General features: G+C 42.8%; 1 protein-coding gene across 1 annotated transcript in view; it reads left to right on the forward strand.

Moving 5' to 3' along the window:
* Positions 1-1,062: 1,062 nt before the first annotated feature.
* The window catches only part of SGIP1 (SH3GL interacting endocytic adaptor 1), a gene marked incomplete at its 5' end in the record, with an annotated part of 99,305 nt that continues 83,799 nt past the window's right edge, over positions 1,063-16,568 (forward strand). Inside the window, 6 exons of the mRNA XM_080922129.1 lie at positions 1,063-1,177; positions 1,703-1,766; positions 9,155-9,179; positions 10,186-10,269; positions 11,966-12,037; positions 15,723-15,779. Coding sequence (XP_080778255.1) covers positions 1,063-1,177; positions 1,703-1,766; positions 9,155-9,179; positions 10,186-10,269; positions 11,966-12,037; positions 15,723-15,779 — 417 coding nt within the window. The remainder of the gene's footprint in view (positions 1,178-1,702; positions 1,767-9,154; positions 9,180-10,185; positions 10,270-11,965; positions 12,038-15,722; positions 15,780-16,568) is intronic.

Consider the following 16,568-nt stretch of genomic DNA (forward strand, 5'->3'; position numbering starts at 1 on the left):
CTCTCAATACAGCTTTTCCCCAAGGTTCTGATTGAGCAACCAACTGCTATTGTAAAGTAGCACTTGCTGACATAAGAAAGGTCAGCTTCATGTGCACCTATGTAGGAGATGAGAAGGTGCAACAGGTCCTTGTAAGAATGGAGACCAACCGGGGACCGGAACGCTTGTCTCAGCAGCAGCAGTCTCCGGATCCAAAGCCAAAGCAGAATGAGAGGGGTGTCTTTGCCCGAGGGACGCCTGCCCACACCCCAGCAGCCCTCTTCTCTTTCATTCCCCGTGCATCCACACCCTCTCCCACTCGGCTGAGCCATTTCCCAGTGGGAAGTGCCTGAGCGAGCCGGACTACATTTCCTAAGAGCCTCTGCTCTAAGAGTCCAGGAGAAGGCCGTGCTTCTTGGCCGCGGAGCCTGCTGGGAGTTGTAGTTGAATAGTCAGGACGCTGCCCTGCACTTCCGTGACCCGCCGCTGGAGGCGCCGTGAGAGGTTGATGTCTCTGAGGCCACCAACCCTTATGCTGGTGCTTTGCATGGGGCCCAGGCGAGCCTTCAGCTTGGATTTACACTGTAATAAAGACTCCTGTGGAAAATTTTAAAAAAAAAGAATGGAGACCAAACTGACCATTCATTCACAAGGATGGAAGAAGGGGAACTTCTTTCACCCTTAAAGATGAGCAGTCAGAAGGGGTGAGGTGGTCATCATGTAAACCAGATGGCCTGGCCTCTAGGCTAGGAGTTGAGGGTTCACAGTCATCAGAGAATCTGAATTTGCTGATGAGTGGCACCACTCGTGTATCAATTCATTCGAGAGCATCAGTAAGACTAGTATAGGTCCTGTCGGCATGTGGCGTTGGGGCCCCACCTCCAGGGATGAGTTTCGATTCTGATCACTGACCAAATAAGCAGTGAGTTCCAACCAGAGATGAGGATGCTGCAGAAAAGATGCTGGAGCATCAGTGTTGGGTGTGTCCAGAAAATAGTTAATACCCCAGCCTGGCCCTGATGCTGAAGATGAGAGAGGAATAGAGTGAGAGATGGAGAGTGGGGTATGCATAGCTCTTGTCACATGGCTCGCATTCTCTGGATTATCCAGTCTCAGGTACAGACCCACCCTGGAAATGACTATTCTAAGTCAGTGACTTCGTTTCTTGGCAAAGTCTTGATCTTACTGATGGATGACAGTAATCTAAGAAAAGCCTGTGATCTTTCCCAGGCACAGCATCCTTCTGTTGCTTATGAGTCTAAGAACCTCCCCTCCCCAAGGCCTCACAAACACTGTTGAAACCTCAATAATGAATCATACTCCCGTATTCACATGCATATGCATACGCTGACACTGCTCTATGCAGAGTTAACAGCTATGTAGCAACTTTCCTTATTCTCTTTAGTGCTGGGGACTGAACCCAGATTGAACCCGGTCTGTGCCAGGCAGGTGCTCAACCACTGAGCCATGTCCCTGATACCCTGGTTGTTCTTTTTCCCCTTTATCTTCCTTTGAAATCTTTGAGACAAGAAATTACAAAGTTGCCCAAACTGATCTTAAACTCATTCTGTAGCACAGAAGGGGCCCTAGATTTGCAATGTCCCAGCCTCTGGAGCTCTGGAGCAGTGTACACTGCAGACCTCACCAGGTCTGGCTGTACCTTTCCTGGGACATTAACCTGGCCTGCTGATTGTTTTCTGACCATTTGCTGTTTGCTCCACAGGACTGAAAAAGCGTACACGGAAGGCCTTTGGAATACGGAAGAAAGAAAAAGACACTGATTCCACGTATGTACCTTAGAGTCTGCCTCTCTGGGCTTCAGTCTACGCCGCTGATTTGGTTGATGTTTAAGGAGCACCCCAAAGGCTCTTTTGATAGCATGTGCTCATTTGCTTCTGTGCTTTGCCCCAGCGTCAGGGTCAATGGCTACTGCTCATCATAGGTACTTCTTCAATTTGTGCCTTTAAAGGGTAGAGAGTTTTCATCACGCATTCAGTTCTTTTATCATGTACATTTTCAGTTTCATATCTAATCTGTTACTTCCAAGAAGAGGGGCAGACAACGTGTTTATTACATGTGTAGAGGTTAAAAACACCCAGTTACACTTCCAGAGCTGTCTGTATGAGATCCCAAGAGAATAACATAATACCTATGTAGGCAGATTCACCCTAACTCAACTCCTAGGTGATACCCCAAAGCTCTTACTTAAAATCCCAGGACTGAGCAGGCAGAACTGTAAAACCAATAGAATGGACAGGAGCCTTCTCGCTGCCCATAAGAAGCCAAGCCAAAACAACTATGAGCTTGCTTTGATGTAGCTAAGTGATCCTATCCAAGGCATTGGATTCCCTGCGTGTCCTAGGAGACCCTGGAGAGTGTTGGCAGAGCAGCACACGTTCACTTGGTTCTTACTTAACCATACTGAGTGTTCATTTTGAAGCTGGCCCTGACACCAGATTGTCTATGCATTTTCGAGCTGAACAAGTAACGTCGTACATGAAGTCCACCAGCCTGGAACACAGAATCTCGCCTAGCTCAGTGAGAGGAGAGCACCAGCAGGCAGCTACAGCTGGATATGAGGCAGCGAAAGGGCAGGTCTGGGAGGTCCTGCTGCCCTGAAATTCCATCCCATTCTATCAGAGCGGGATCCAGCAGAAGCCTTCACCCAGAACACACGAAAAAGAACCATCTAGAGAGTCACAGCTGGGTGTGAAGAGGGGAACACAATCCATTAGTGTCATTGTCAAGCCTTTCATGTTCGCTTTAATTAAATATAAATCTTACCATTGGACAGTTAGCATTTTCTTGTGTCCTTCCATCCAAGAATAGATAATCAATCAGTAAAGCAGTACACAAATTAAAACCTTTCCTATATCTGAAGGCACTGTGAAAAGTGCCTAGTGGGCGTCATCATATTTAATAAGCATGAGCTGTGATTGCCCTTCTGCCTGTTTAAACTGAGGGTGATGAGCTCCTCATGAGCAATTAACATAGAATCTCAGAGAAACGTGAAAGTAAGAAAGTCCACATTTGGCCTAATGCTTCCTAGCAGGAGGACATTGAGTCCAGCCTTCTAAAGGATGAGGAACTGTCTTTCACACAAATGGAATGATGAAAGCCGAAGCAGAGAGGTGGGGAACCTGGCAGGCCTTCAGGACAGGCTAGCGGCCTTCACTTGTCATATACCTTCGAGCTGCTGGCAAATGTGGTGACAGGAGACCAGAATGGGAAGTGGATGAGATAAAACAGAAAGGACCTTACATCCTAAACTGAGGTCACCTTGGACCCCTGAACTGTAAGCCAATGATAAGGATCATTGAGAAAGGACACTGACTTTCTGGGCAGACACTAGATGCTAACTCTACAGCTATTGGTTTACATTTCCTCTTGGAAATTACATTCACTGTGGTCCTGAAGCATTTTCTAAATGATTATATTAGCAATACTTGTCTGAGCATCTAATACCTTGTAACGCTTCTTGATAAATTTGCTATTTTCTAAATATTAACCACCAAAATACATCCCTTACTCTCCTTTGAATCCCTGTCTGTTCTCCTGCCCCAGTTCAGCCAGGAGAATCATCAGACCTTGCCAATTATGTAGTCCTTTACTTGGCCTCAGTTTCCTTACCTGTGACAATGAGCTTTCTATGAGGTGAAATTTACGTCCCCTAGAAGGCCACATACTGAGCCATACCTGCGAACACTTTCCCTGTGCCGTGTGTTGTGTGGAGAACTGCTGGACGCATTTCGGAAGAACATCACAGCAGAAGACAAATGTGCTGCTGTGAAGCCCCTTCTGGAACGACACTGGGGATCTGGGATGTCTGAAAAAGGCTAAAAAGACTTTTTTAAAAATCAGGGTGGGGGGAGACAGAGACAAAGACACAGAGACAGACAGAGACAGACAGACAACTGAGAGACAGAGGAGAGGGATGGAACGAAGGATGGGGGGAGAGAGAGAAAAGAGAGGAAGGGGCAGGCTAGGCTAATTTGCATGTGGCCAAAGCACTTCTTTTCCATTGCCAAGTCTATTAAAGTAAGTTATTCCTCGTGGCTTTGCCTCAGATGCCCAGTGTCTCTCTGAGGTCTTCTAATGAGACATCACTTTATAGATTCCCAGGTGCCTTTTTTTAACTTCTCATGAGTGCCAAATTACTTACAGGAGAGTAAATTAATAACCTGGCACCCCCAACAGCAATGGCTAAAGGACGCACTGTCTTGGGAAAACATTTGTTTTCATGAACCCCTGTTCTCAATTAATTGGATCATGCATCATTCTTGGAAAAGGGACCATCAGCACAAAGGGGTTAGTAGGTTGCTCTGGCAGTGTGTATCCCGTCAGCTTTAGATAATGCTTATGTTAGCTTGCAATCATTGAGACCTTGTTGATGAGAACCTTTATCAGAATTGTTGCAACAGGCGCAGGGTTGCTAGGCAACAGGCTAGGGTAGCAGCCAGCATCAACTTCAACTGATTGAACCTCCTCAGAGAGAATGGGGTAAAAACCAGAGCTTCCTGATTTGATCATCATCAGGGTGGCTGATAGGGAGGAAGGGAGGGAAAGAGGAAGGGAGAGGGGAGAGCCTCTGTTAAGTGGCAGAATATGTGACTTCACTACTGTCCTGCATTTTCACTTAATTCAATAAGCTCAGCAACAATACCACACTTCTAGAGATGAGACATCAGTGCCAGGAGGGGTTAGCAACTTGCAGAAGGCCATGATGTAAGCAAGGCTGAGAACAGAACCCTGCTTTAGAAAAGACTGGAAAGGTCTGTAACTCAGACAGACCCATTAAACAGAAAGGCCAACAGTTACAAGAAACCAACATTTAAAATTAGAGGCCACACAAACATGATGAATGATGAGGCTTAAAATAGAATTTGTCCAATATAAAGTACCTCATTAAAAAAGAAAGTTAATAAAATGAAATACAGGTCTAAGGCTTGATTGGTTCTCTTATAGAACGCAATATAAATTTGCCATTGTGTAGAAAATGGCGAATTAAAAGCTAGCTCTGTGTGTCCTGGTGAAGGAGAAGTCTGTCTAATTCTGAAAGAGAAAGAACAAAGCAATGTCAGAAGCACATAGCATCTGGAGAGTGTGAGCAAAAAAGGAAAAAGCAGCTTAGAGAAAGGGTCAAGAGCCAATGAGATCCACAGGATCCTCCGATGCGAAGCAGCTACCAACCAGCACCCACACTTACGGAAGCGCTTCGTGTCACCAGTGGGAGCCTAAAGCCGCAGTCTTCCCCACGCACCTCGGGTGGCTGCCCTGAAGAATGCATGGAAGGCCTATATGAGCAACACCGTGGGAACGCAAGAACGGTGCTGAACCAGGCCCAGTCCTTCCCAACCGATGGGTCACCATCCCCAAGGGAAGAGAATGTCCAACAGTGGAGGTAGACACAAGCCTGCCAAGGGTCCTCCTAAACACTAAGTGACTGAATGGAAAGTAGGCTTCCCAAGCACACCAGAAAGGTGGGATTAGATAGTTTTCAGTCTCCCATTAGGACATTCCAACAGAGAACCATGTTCAGCAAAGAAGTCCCCTCGAAAGGGAGCACATCCAACTTGTCTGAATCACTGAGAACAGCAGCTCACTCCTCACCTGCTGAGACAGCTACAAGGAAATACTGTCAAAGGAATGGAGAGGGGAGTCGGCCATGTTATCCCGCCTAGGAAGAAGTGCAAGCTACTGACAGAATATTTTCTATTTTGATTCAGTTTCTGTTATTTTAATTCACACTTTTGCACCTCTATTATATAGTTTTTTTCAGTCTGAATCTTGCCTGAACAGGCTTTTACATCTCTTTTCCTTTCCTGAGCCTCTTCCTTTGTATTTTCTCTATTAATTCTCACACTTCTGATCCACATATTGGTGCCTCACATCCGTCCCTGCATGTCTTACCTCCTCTGTCTCCTCCTCCTCTTCCTCCTCTTCCTCTACTTCTCTCTCTCCTCTTTCCCCTCCCTTTCTTTGTTTTAGGGGTAGGTTTGCTTGTTTGTTTAATTTTTTAAGACAGCTTTTCTGTGTAGTCTTGGCTGTCCTAGAACTCACTCAGTGGACCAAGCTCGCCTCAGACACACAGAGATCAGCCTACCTCTACCTCCCAACTGTTGGCATTAAAGGCATGCATTGCCACCACCCAGCCCCTTTTACTTCTTAACTATTAAATTTTTGCAGCTCTTAAACACTATAAATGACATTATTTTTTTAAAAGTATCCTAGTGTCTCTGTCTCTGAACCTTATTGGGGACACTAGGATAAGGTTTTTGTTTAGTTTTGTTTGTTAGTTTGTTTTGTTTTTACTCTGTATCTATACCAACATTGCCATAAATCACCATATTTTTAATATGTAGTTTTCTTCCCCCCCCAAAAAAAAATTGTAATGAGGGAGAATCCCAGCAGAAGCCATTGGATCTGAAGACTCCCATACATTACATCAAACAAAGGAGTGAAAGGGGTAAAATTAAAATCTGGAGTTCACAAATATTCCAATAAATGTACATAAACACAATCAAGAAAACAGAAATAACATGGGCAATCAAGCCATTCTGGTTCCTCTGTAAGTTCAGAACTCAGAGACAGAGACAGGGTCTGTGTAGCTGGAATGCCAGACGTCAGACTCCTGCTGTTAAACTTAGAGGCCTCATCCAGCATATAAGTGAAGACTGAAAGTCAGCTCAGATTCCCAAAAAACAAGAAAACCAAAAAGGAATGTAGGAAATAAGAGTCATCAGCAAACAGGGATGAGCAGAAGAAAGATAAGGAGAGTGAGGCCCAGCATATGTGCAGGAGAGTAAATGAATAAATATGGCCAAAGCTTCCAAGAACTCTGGCCCATGTTCAAGAGACTACATGAGGTCTGAGCGGGGAGCGTTTGTTGTTTAAGTGTAGACAATCTAGTCCTTAAGGTAAAGAAAATGTCACAAGTCTAAAGAAGTGGACATCTGAACAAGAGAAATGTAGAATACCAAGATGTAGACAGAGAAGACATTTCGCAGACTATATCTTGTTAAGATGTCCAAAATACAGACAGACAGGCAGGCAGGCAGGCAGACAGACAGACAGACAGACAGACAGACAGAATGGGCACACACACCAAAAGTTGTAAAGAAGGAAAAATCTTACTAATTCACAAAGGGAAACACAACAAACTAATACCAGATCGCTCAGCATTTAAAAACCAGGAAAGCACAGGATGTGCCTCAAGCCCCAAAAGTAGCTGCCTAAGAGTCTGCTCAATTTAGCAGAGCAGTCTTTCAAAGCTGATGGAGAACTAAGGACATTTCAAAACAAGCACCACTAAGACAACCTCATGGCAATCACACCAGCACTGAAGGAAAAGCTCACAGGACTGTGATACAAAGGGTGAGAGAAAAAAATCAATCCAACTGTAGGAGCACAGGAAAGAATAAAATGTATGATAGAAATGGGAAGAGGGGACCACATCCTAACAGGAGAAGAAAAAAAGAACACCTAATATTCTGGCAAATCAGAAAAATAGCCAACAGCATGATAAATTTCTAGACACTGCTTATAAGGACTTTAATGCAAATGGTTTCAACATAGATGACCAGGGCTGGAGAGATGGTTCAGCAGTTAAGAGCACTGGCTGTTTCTCCAAAGGATCTGGAAAAGACACACACACAAGGAGATTCATGACCATCTGTAACTCCAGTTCTAAGGACTTCAATAACCTCATCTGGTTTCCACCGACAACAGGCATGCACAGAAACATAGGCATACATGCAACCAAAACACCCATACTCATAAAATGAATCCGTGTTTCAAAACAAAACAAGGTTCGACATTCTAGTTCTTGCTAATAGTGTAACACTTTAAGTTCCTTACGGTGAACTAAAACCATGTTTCTGCGAGCTTATGGTCCCAAAGAATTTGTGTACATGATGTCCGAACAAAGGTAGCAGGAGGAGGAATCTGAGGTCTTGCATCTTGAACCAAAAGCAGGAAACAGAGAGGGCATTAGGAATGGTGTAAACTTCAAAGCCCCACCCTCAGTGATGTTCTTCCTCCAGCAAGATCCCACCTCGTGAGCCTACCCCAACAGTATTCAACCTGAGACTGTCAGGAGGCACGTCATTCAAACCACTACACCTTCCCTCGATTAGCCAGTCCAGCTTCCGGGTGTAACAAGAAAAGTAACTTGCTTTCCCTGTACTCCGCACAGTGTGGCTAGAAGTGGGCAGTTTGTGTTCCCAGTGAAAGAAACATCAATGGATAAGAAAGGAAAGTAAACATCAACACTTTTGGATGCTTAGAATCTGCCAGGAACTAGCATTTGTTCACTCTTTGTGCTATCAGGATGGGTAATGGGTTCAAGATGACAGAAATAGAAATGGCAAGGTCCAAACTTCCAGGTTCATTTACTCTGAAGTCCTTGCACATCACAGCAGGTCACCACCACAGAACCGCTACATCACAGCAGAGGGCACCACTTAGCACAATTCCAGCCATCTCCTGTCCTATATTTATTTGAAAGGGTTGTAAGTACAGAAATAGGGAAAAAAGGTACAGATTCTCAAACTGGTTGAAACTATCACAAAAGTTTTAACTTCATAATAGATGATCCAGAATCACTCACAGGGGAAAGCTAAAGGGATATACATGTTTTATGATAGATCTAAGTGAAGCCAAAAAGAATGAGCCAAGGGGACAGGAGAGCTGGCTCAGCACCTAAGAGCCAATACTGCTCTTGCAGACAACCCAATTCAGTTCCCAGCACTAACGTCAAGGTGGCTCACAACTATCTGTAACTCCAGCTCCAGGGGATCTGACACACTCTCTGGCCTCTATAGGCCCTTGCACTCACACGTGGACATGCCCACAGACAGTCATACACATATACACACAAATTAAAATAAATCTTTTGAGAAAGAATGAACCAGGTTCATGAATTATGGGGAGCAAGCTCCATCACTGCCAATGTGTGCCTTTGGACTTCAGTTTTTTTTAGAATAGTACCACTACCTGATACACGTGTGTCTACCTCACACTCAGATGTCACTCAGCATGATAGTTTTGGTTTCCTTAGTGAGGTTTACTGTCGTGGGAACACACAGAGGTTGAAAGTGATGGCTAATGGTTCTTTAGTCCCTGCAGTGAGAGTGATCCTTTTTCATAATTGCTCTCCATTTCCTTTCTCTTGCAGAGGCTCACCAGATCGAGATGGAATGGTAAGTATATAAATGACCATTTTTAGTGGGTTTGCACCTCTGTATCTGCTATGCCTAATTTCCCCAAGGCCAGCTTCTCTCTCTGCTTCCTCTTCTTCTTCTTTTTCTTCTTTCTCCTCCTGCTCCGTCTTCTTTCCTCCTCTTTCAAAAGCCCAACTATTTTAATTCTCTCTAGTAAATGTGCATGAGATATAAGTGTGGTCTTTGTCAAGTTAGAGTTTACATATTGCACTCGCCTAAAACCCAGCCCCAGAGCACACAAGCCAACCAGCCATGGAGATGGAGGGAAAAGCTGAATAGTTTATACAGATGCTGTTACCATCTCCATTTCGGTGACTTAAAGCTTATTCTGTGAGCATGGTCTTCTACAGTGGCACCACAGTTTAAAGGAACAGCTTCCCAGTGAAACTGAAGGAAACTTTTCCCTGGAGTAGCCGGGCTGCAAATACATTTTCTATATTAAATTCAGAAGTAGGGAATGGTCTTAAAGCTACTTATGCCTGAATCTTACAGCCATAGGGGGAAAATGTATCCACTAGGCTTCGATTTAACAGAAAGTGACTCCTAGGTGGCAGCCAGACTTCTGGGTTTTTAAAGAAGTCTGGGATATGCCATCTTAGACCAATCCTCATCAGACTTATGGGAGTCTGCCCTAGCTCCCAAAATGACTTCCTTCCCACCTAATCAGATGCCTATTCAGAGAGTTCAAAAGAACAGCTGTTACTCGGGGAAAATGGACACACATTAAGCTCACTGGGCCAGAATAAGAAGTAAAAATAAACCTGGTGGTTTTATATATGTATATATAAACTGTTTTTTATAATATTCTATCTAATGGGGTACTAATTGAAGCCATAGCAGAAGTTTTTTTCTGCTTTTGATTTAAGAGTTTTCAGCTTTGGGGTGCCTTTTGAATTCATGTGGTTCTTGCTATGAAATGTTTTTGTTTTTTAAAGAATGAAATTGATCAGACTTTGGGCACCTCTATAATCAAGGCTCTATTTAGCAGGGGAAAAAAAAGGCCCAGAAGACTCAGCTTCTCCTCACCTCTTGCTTCTGGCTCAGAGCCCTCTCCTTAACTCTGTCTCAGGTACTCTCTGCTTCTGTGTCTTCTCTTTGCTTCCAGCTGGGTCCTCTGTCCTCCTGTCTATGCCTCTGCCAGGCTGTCCCCTCCTCTGCCCTCATTGGATTACTGCTCCTGGCTTCTCTCACTCTGCCACGCTCTTAGCCTTGTCCCCACCCCTGCCGTCACTCCCCTGCTCATTGCCACCTCACTAGTCTCTGCTCTTCTAAGGAGCCCCAGTTTAAATATCTGCTGGAATATGTACCACAGCACCTGATGCTGAAGATGCCCAGAACATGTGTTGCAGACATGGGCACAGTGCCATCCAGATCTCCCTGAGTTCTCCTTACACCATCCCAAGTCCTGTAAAATCACTTATTAGCAGTTTTGTGTGCTTTCTGTTATTAGATAGAAATGCCATAAACATAAATGCTCATAAGAAGAAGGAACTACTTAATATCAGTTTTTCCAGAAATAAAACGAGCCCATTCTAGAAAGGGCAACCTTCAGAATAAGTGCATTTTCTCTGAAACAGGAGGTTGACCTTCATAGATAATTGGAAATTATAATTTAGCTATAAGCTCTTCTGGAAAATGTTCAAATTTCTCCCAAACTCTTGACTACTAAATTTAGTTGCCCAGTGTTGTAGGCTACAGTGAGTATTTCCATGGACATAATCTGTAGACATCTCTGCCTGAACTTCTCCTACACTCAAAATGATTTGAAGTCCTTGAACCTGTGGGCTGAGACTACTTTGACATATTTGAGACAGCCTCAGACCCACTGATTGCTTTTTCAAGGCCCGGAGTTGGTGTTTGTACTTTCACAAATGTGACTCTACAAGCTACAGGTGTGCTGAGCTTATAAACAACTTGGGAAACAAAGAGTCTGGGCCAAAGCTTCAATGTGGCCATACTTAAACTCAGTTTCTCAGACTCGAATGGAGCCCAATCCGGATGAGGCTGCATGGCAGGGCTGCATGGTGTGGAGGTGGGTGTGTCTTGCTGCTTACTGGCTAAGTGTATACCCATCCATCATCGGCCGGCAGAGCTGTTTGTCACAACGTCTAGACCTCAGGTAGCTGATGTGACAACACATTCTAACCTAGAGACAAACTCTAATTGCTGTAGAGTAGCTGCAACTTTCCCTAAGCGATTCTAATAATCTACACTACACTGGGGTACCAGGGTCAGAGTCACTGGCGGGGGGTGGGGGGGATCTGTTCTGCGTGTCTCTAAACTTGCAGGCGGGAAAGGGCACGGTTCTAGAGTTTCTCTCTGTGAGCCCTGTTGCTCCTTGTTGACCTTTTGAAAGGCTTTGATCAGGGGGAAAGAGAGGAGCTAGGCTTTACATTCATAGATTAGAATCCAATCAGAAATTGCCCACTTTCTTTCTGTATTGTCTTGGTATCTGTTCTCTTTCATGAACTAAGTGCCATCTGAATGAGGATCCAAATGGCCCCTGGTGCCCCAGCCCATCTCCCTCCTTCCCTCTTCCTCTCTTGGCTTAGCCAACCTGGCCTGCTGAATAGAGCCTCATTATGGGCCCCAAAGTCTGCTCTTTGCTGTGGAACCCTGCCACGATTGGTAGGTTGAACAATTGATTGGTCTAGAGGTTGTCTCTACTGTGATGTTTGCTGACTCCATGTGATTCTTTATATGTGTCTTGAAGAACAAACAGATCCTTTAACAACTTTTTTCTACATGAAAACAATCAATTCCAGCAGCCCAGCCCACACGAGCCACCCTACCATAGCAAAGCAGAGTGTGCGCGTGAAGGAGGGAAGAAAGCTTCGGTAAGGACACAGCTTTCAGTTTAAAATTTGTGAGGGGTTGTAGAAACAGTAAGGGAAATCCCCTCCCCACTTCAACTCTGAACAGTATTACTATTCGGTCAACAAGGTAACTCCAAATTACTTCCTGACTATCCAGGTCCAAGTTTTAAATCAACCATATGAACATTGTGTGCTGATGTCTGAAAACTCTGTTAAAATCATACTCAAGCCTAAAGACTTGTGTTGTCTTGTGTCTTAGGCAAAGGATGAGGATTTAAACTTTCCAGGTTTTTAAAAGAATCTCGTATCTGTAAAGATGACTTTGACTGTATAGTATAAGTCTCAACATGCAATCTGAGTTAGATTGTACTTCATGAAACATACCAACAATATTATCAATAGTATCAGGAGTTTGGCAGGACCCTGCCCCGTGGAAACTAGTTATCTTGACCATGAAATCTAGAGTCAAGGATGCTGACCCTGGTCCAAGCTGTGCATTAACTACAACTGTGTAGCTCTAGGAAGCTATTTAAAATTCAGTCCCTTGGTCACACTTACCACATTTCTAATACTGTTTAGTTCCTCCTATCTAATGACTAGATACAGAACCGCACAGAGTTTTTCATGTTTACAGGGAACTTCACTGGAGAGTACTGTCTTGTAAGGTTACTTACAAAGTGACTTAAGTCTATTTAAGAGATAGATAACATTTTGCAGTATATCACAAATTTTTAAGATCACCGTGTACTTGTAAGCTGACGTCACTAAAAAGGGGTGGAGGGACATTCACAATGGGAACATATGACTGTTGAGTGCACAGTTGAAAGAAATAATTTCTATAGTGATTGATTTAAATCAGTGGTTCTCAGCCTTCCTAATGCTACAACTCTTTAATACAGTTCCTTGTGTTATGGTGACCTCCCCTCACCCATCACAACCAAAAAACTATTTTCTACTTCATACTTGGCAATTTCTCTACTGTTATGAATCCTGATGTAAATATATAACATGGAGCATATCTGATATGTAAACCCTGGGAAAGTGTTGGTTGACACCCTAGGGGGTCGTGACCCACAGGAAGAGAACCACTGATTGAGCTCCTCACATTATCCAAAGTTAAATGCCTATGAGGACACCATGACCATGGGTGTCAGTCACCTTTAAAAACAGTCAAATACTCAGGTTATAAACCTTATGCTGCATAAACCTGAAATTTTAGAAAAGAGAAAAGGGGAAAAGACAAAAGAACATATTACTCAAACTCCAGGATGAAGAATCATGTAGGTGTTGCGGTCAACCTCAGGTCCAACTGTCCAGTCATGGTTCTTCCCCACATACCTCCCTGCTTTGATATCTTCCACTGAAATTTGATACATCCTCTATGAGCTGTGTGATGTTTAAAGACAAAACTCACTTTCCCTTGTGCCTAAGCAGAATAATCTCAATGAAGTCCTGCCTTACCTTGTTCACTTGAGAAACAACAACCAAACAAAAACATTTGTTACAATGAATGTGCATGAATGAGAACAAATTGCCAATTTCTCCAATAAAGCCGGGTGAGTGTGTGTGTGTGTGTGTGTGTGTGTGTGTGTGTGTGTAGTGCTGAATAACTGACCAAAACAATGTACTATTATGAGGTATTTGTTTGAATTTGGTATTTGTTTTTAATATTGCTATAAGAGAAAAAAAAATCCCTTAGATTCTTGTTTGCCTTTGTCTCAATCTTCCATTGGTTTCCACAGAAACAAGGAAATATTTACTAGGCCCAAATCTAGAAATTTAATAAATTCTTTATGCAAGTGTTAAATATATGTTGTCAAGAAGAATATATCTATAGTAACACATGCATATACATATGTGTTATACATATAACTTACTTATCTGAACTTGTAGAGGACCTTGGATTTAAGGTGGTTTAATAAGAGAGAATAATAACAGAGGAGAAGGCTGTAGAATTAGACAGACTTTGAAGTCTACCTGATTGTTCTGAGTTTATAGTAGCACCACTCTGTAGGAAGAAATTATTTAAGAAGCAGAAGGCAGACAGGTGGCAGGGTTGCACTGATGACAATGCCCATAGGTTTCTGTCTCTGGAGTCGGTTTGGCTTATTTGATTCCCTATTGTTCTGTCAAATTTTGTGCTGAAGTTGATTGTTATGTGCTAAGAAGGAGCTGAAGCATCTTGCAGTAAAACCATAATTTAGACAGGTTGGTAACACAATAACTATATATATGAAAATTGGAGGCAGACCTTCTTCCAAGAGAGATTATTGACAGGTAAGGTTGACCAGTAGCAATATAATATAATGTAACACAGTATAACAATATAATCTATGACACAGGCAGAGCTAGCTAGCGGCAGGTTTTTAAAGGCCCTTGACAAATTGAGCAAACTGCCTCTGAAGCTCAAACATGACAAAGACAGTTCTGTGGGAAGAGTAAAATGATGTCTGCATACGAGAAATCTTTGTAAGAAATGGGGAAAAGAGAGATCAGCACAGACCTCATATACTTGGATCCCAAGTCTTGGTGAACTCTCATACAATTATAGTCTGTAGCAGTGGGAAGCACACAACTTACATCTGTGCACTATACCCTTTGCTGAGCCTCACACAGCCTGTTCTTAGAATGCCCAGTCAACTCCAGTAAGTGTTAAGGGATGGTGACAGTTCTGGGTTTCTAGAAATCCTCTGTACATATGTGAATAAGCTTCCTCCACTTGTCCATTTAAATAGTTACCAGCAACAAGTAAAGCAAGAGGCCTTACTTGTAATTGCAAAATGAGAGACCCTGTCCTCAAGCCCCATATGTCACCATATGTGTTCTAAAGTCTGCTATTGCTCAGTGACTTAGCATCACTTTGTGTGCTAAATGCAAGAATGCTATTGAATGGACCCTTCATCACTAACCTTATCTGTGCTTTTGTGAGAGAGAGAGAGAGAGAGAGAGAGAGAGAGAGAGAGAGAGAGAGAGAGAGAATGAATTTATTCATTTCCTCTTAGAGGGTGCCACCTCCTGGGTCGAGTATTTGTTTTTATGTGTTACTATCCTACTGTGAGCCAAAATAAAACTTAGATAATCGAGACAGAACCATGCTGGTTTCCCATCTTTTTGCAACAGTCTGTGCTCATGGAACCACAGAACGCATGAAAGGAGAAACTCTCCCTTGATCTTCAAATTATATTTTAGTAATTTGATAAGAAGAGCCATTTGGAAAGAATAGCAGCAGCATTTTCAGTGGCTGGGAGTTGAATGAACTAATCGAAAGCCGATTGCATTTATATTTTATCAATTGAAACATGGTTAAAATAATTCCACAATTAGTGGCTCAGCTAAATACTATGAGCATATTGGAGTATTTTTATGTCAGCAGCACAGAAGTAAAATTTCTATTTCATATCCATATGATTTCAATCCTCAAGACATAGATAATTAAATCATATTGTAAATCCTACAAGTTCATGAGTGATTAAATAAACTTTTAACAGCAGGCTATACCTAATTTGCAGTCTTATGAAATATATCATAGTAGCCCCATGTGCTTTTACCATACAATGCTATAACCTATCTTTTGAAATCTCATGCTAAGTACAGATAAGAGTTAAGTGATTTTTTTTTTTTTTGGATCTTGTTTATTTGTTTCATTATGAGTTTTTTCTTTCATTTAAATGTCTCCCTCCTAAATTTATTTTCAAATTTATTACAGAAGAAAAGCAATGGGGCACCAAATGGATTTTATGCAGAAATTGATTGGGAAAGATATGTAAGTATAAGAACGTTTTTTCTTTGTCTACAACTTTAAAATGAATTGAGTCACTTAGATTCATAATAGGACATAGAAATTGCTGGAAATGTCTGCCATGCTTAGGATGTTCTGAAGCTCACAGCACTAGAGTCTCTCAAACGTGGCTTTCAAGACCTAGCCTCTTCAAGTACCAGCTATATGTGTTGGAGTATGGTTAGTGGGTACGGCATTTAACTGGTGCCTATGTTGTGAGGACTGAGCTAATCACATTCCAGGCATATTCTAAGCCCACAGCTGTATTTAAAAAATACTTTTTCTCATTTTAAATCTAGATAGTTCCCTTTCTAAGCATCTTTGAATGTAGAGGCAAAGAAGTTAATTAATGAGCCTGGGCGATGTGATGGAAACTATATAGTTTGAAATTTTCCCAGGGCAAGTGATAGCTGATTCTCAGGGACTAAAGGTTGATTTCCAGCTGAGATCTATACTTTCTCCATAATTTTTAGCACCATTACCATACAGGTCACTAACCACAACAGAGCAGCCTGTTTGTCCAACCTGCACCACCCTTGGATTTCTAATCGTATAGAACGTGTACATCATTTTTGCATCAGAGATCTCTTACTGCTGCCTATCTGACCCCATTCCTTCCTCCATCGGCTGAGGACTCAGACTCAAAGCACATGGAGTCAAGAAGCAAGTCAGACTCATGCTGACACACTGTCTGGTTGTGCTTTGCTTCCTTTTTGCTTCTTGAGCTCATTCTTGCCAAGTAGGTTGTCCTACTACTCAGGGAGTCTGTGCCAC

This window comes from Micromys minutus (assembly GCF_963924665.1).
Source record: "Micromys minutus genome assembly, chromosome: 9".
NCBI lineage: Eukaryota > Metazoa > Chordata > Mammalia > Rodentia > Muridae > Micromys > Micromys minutus.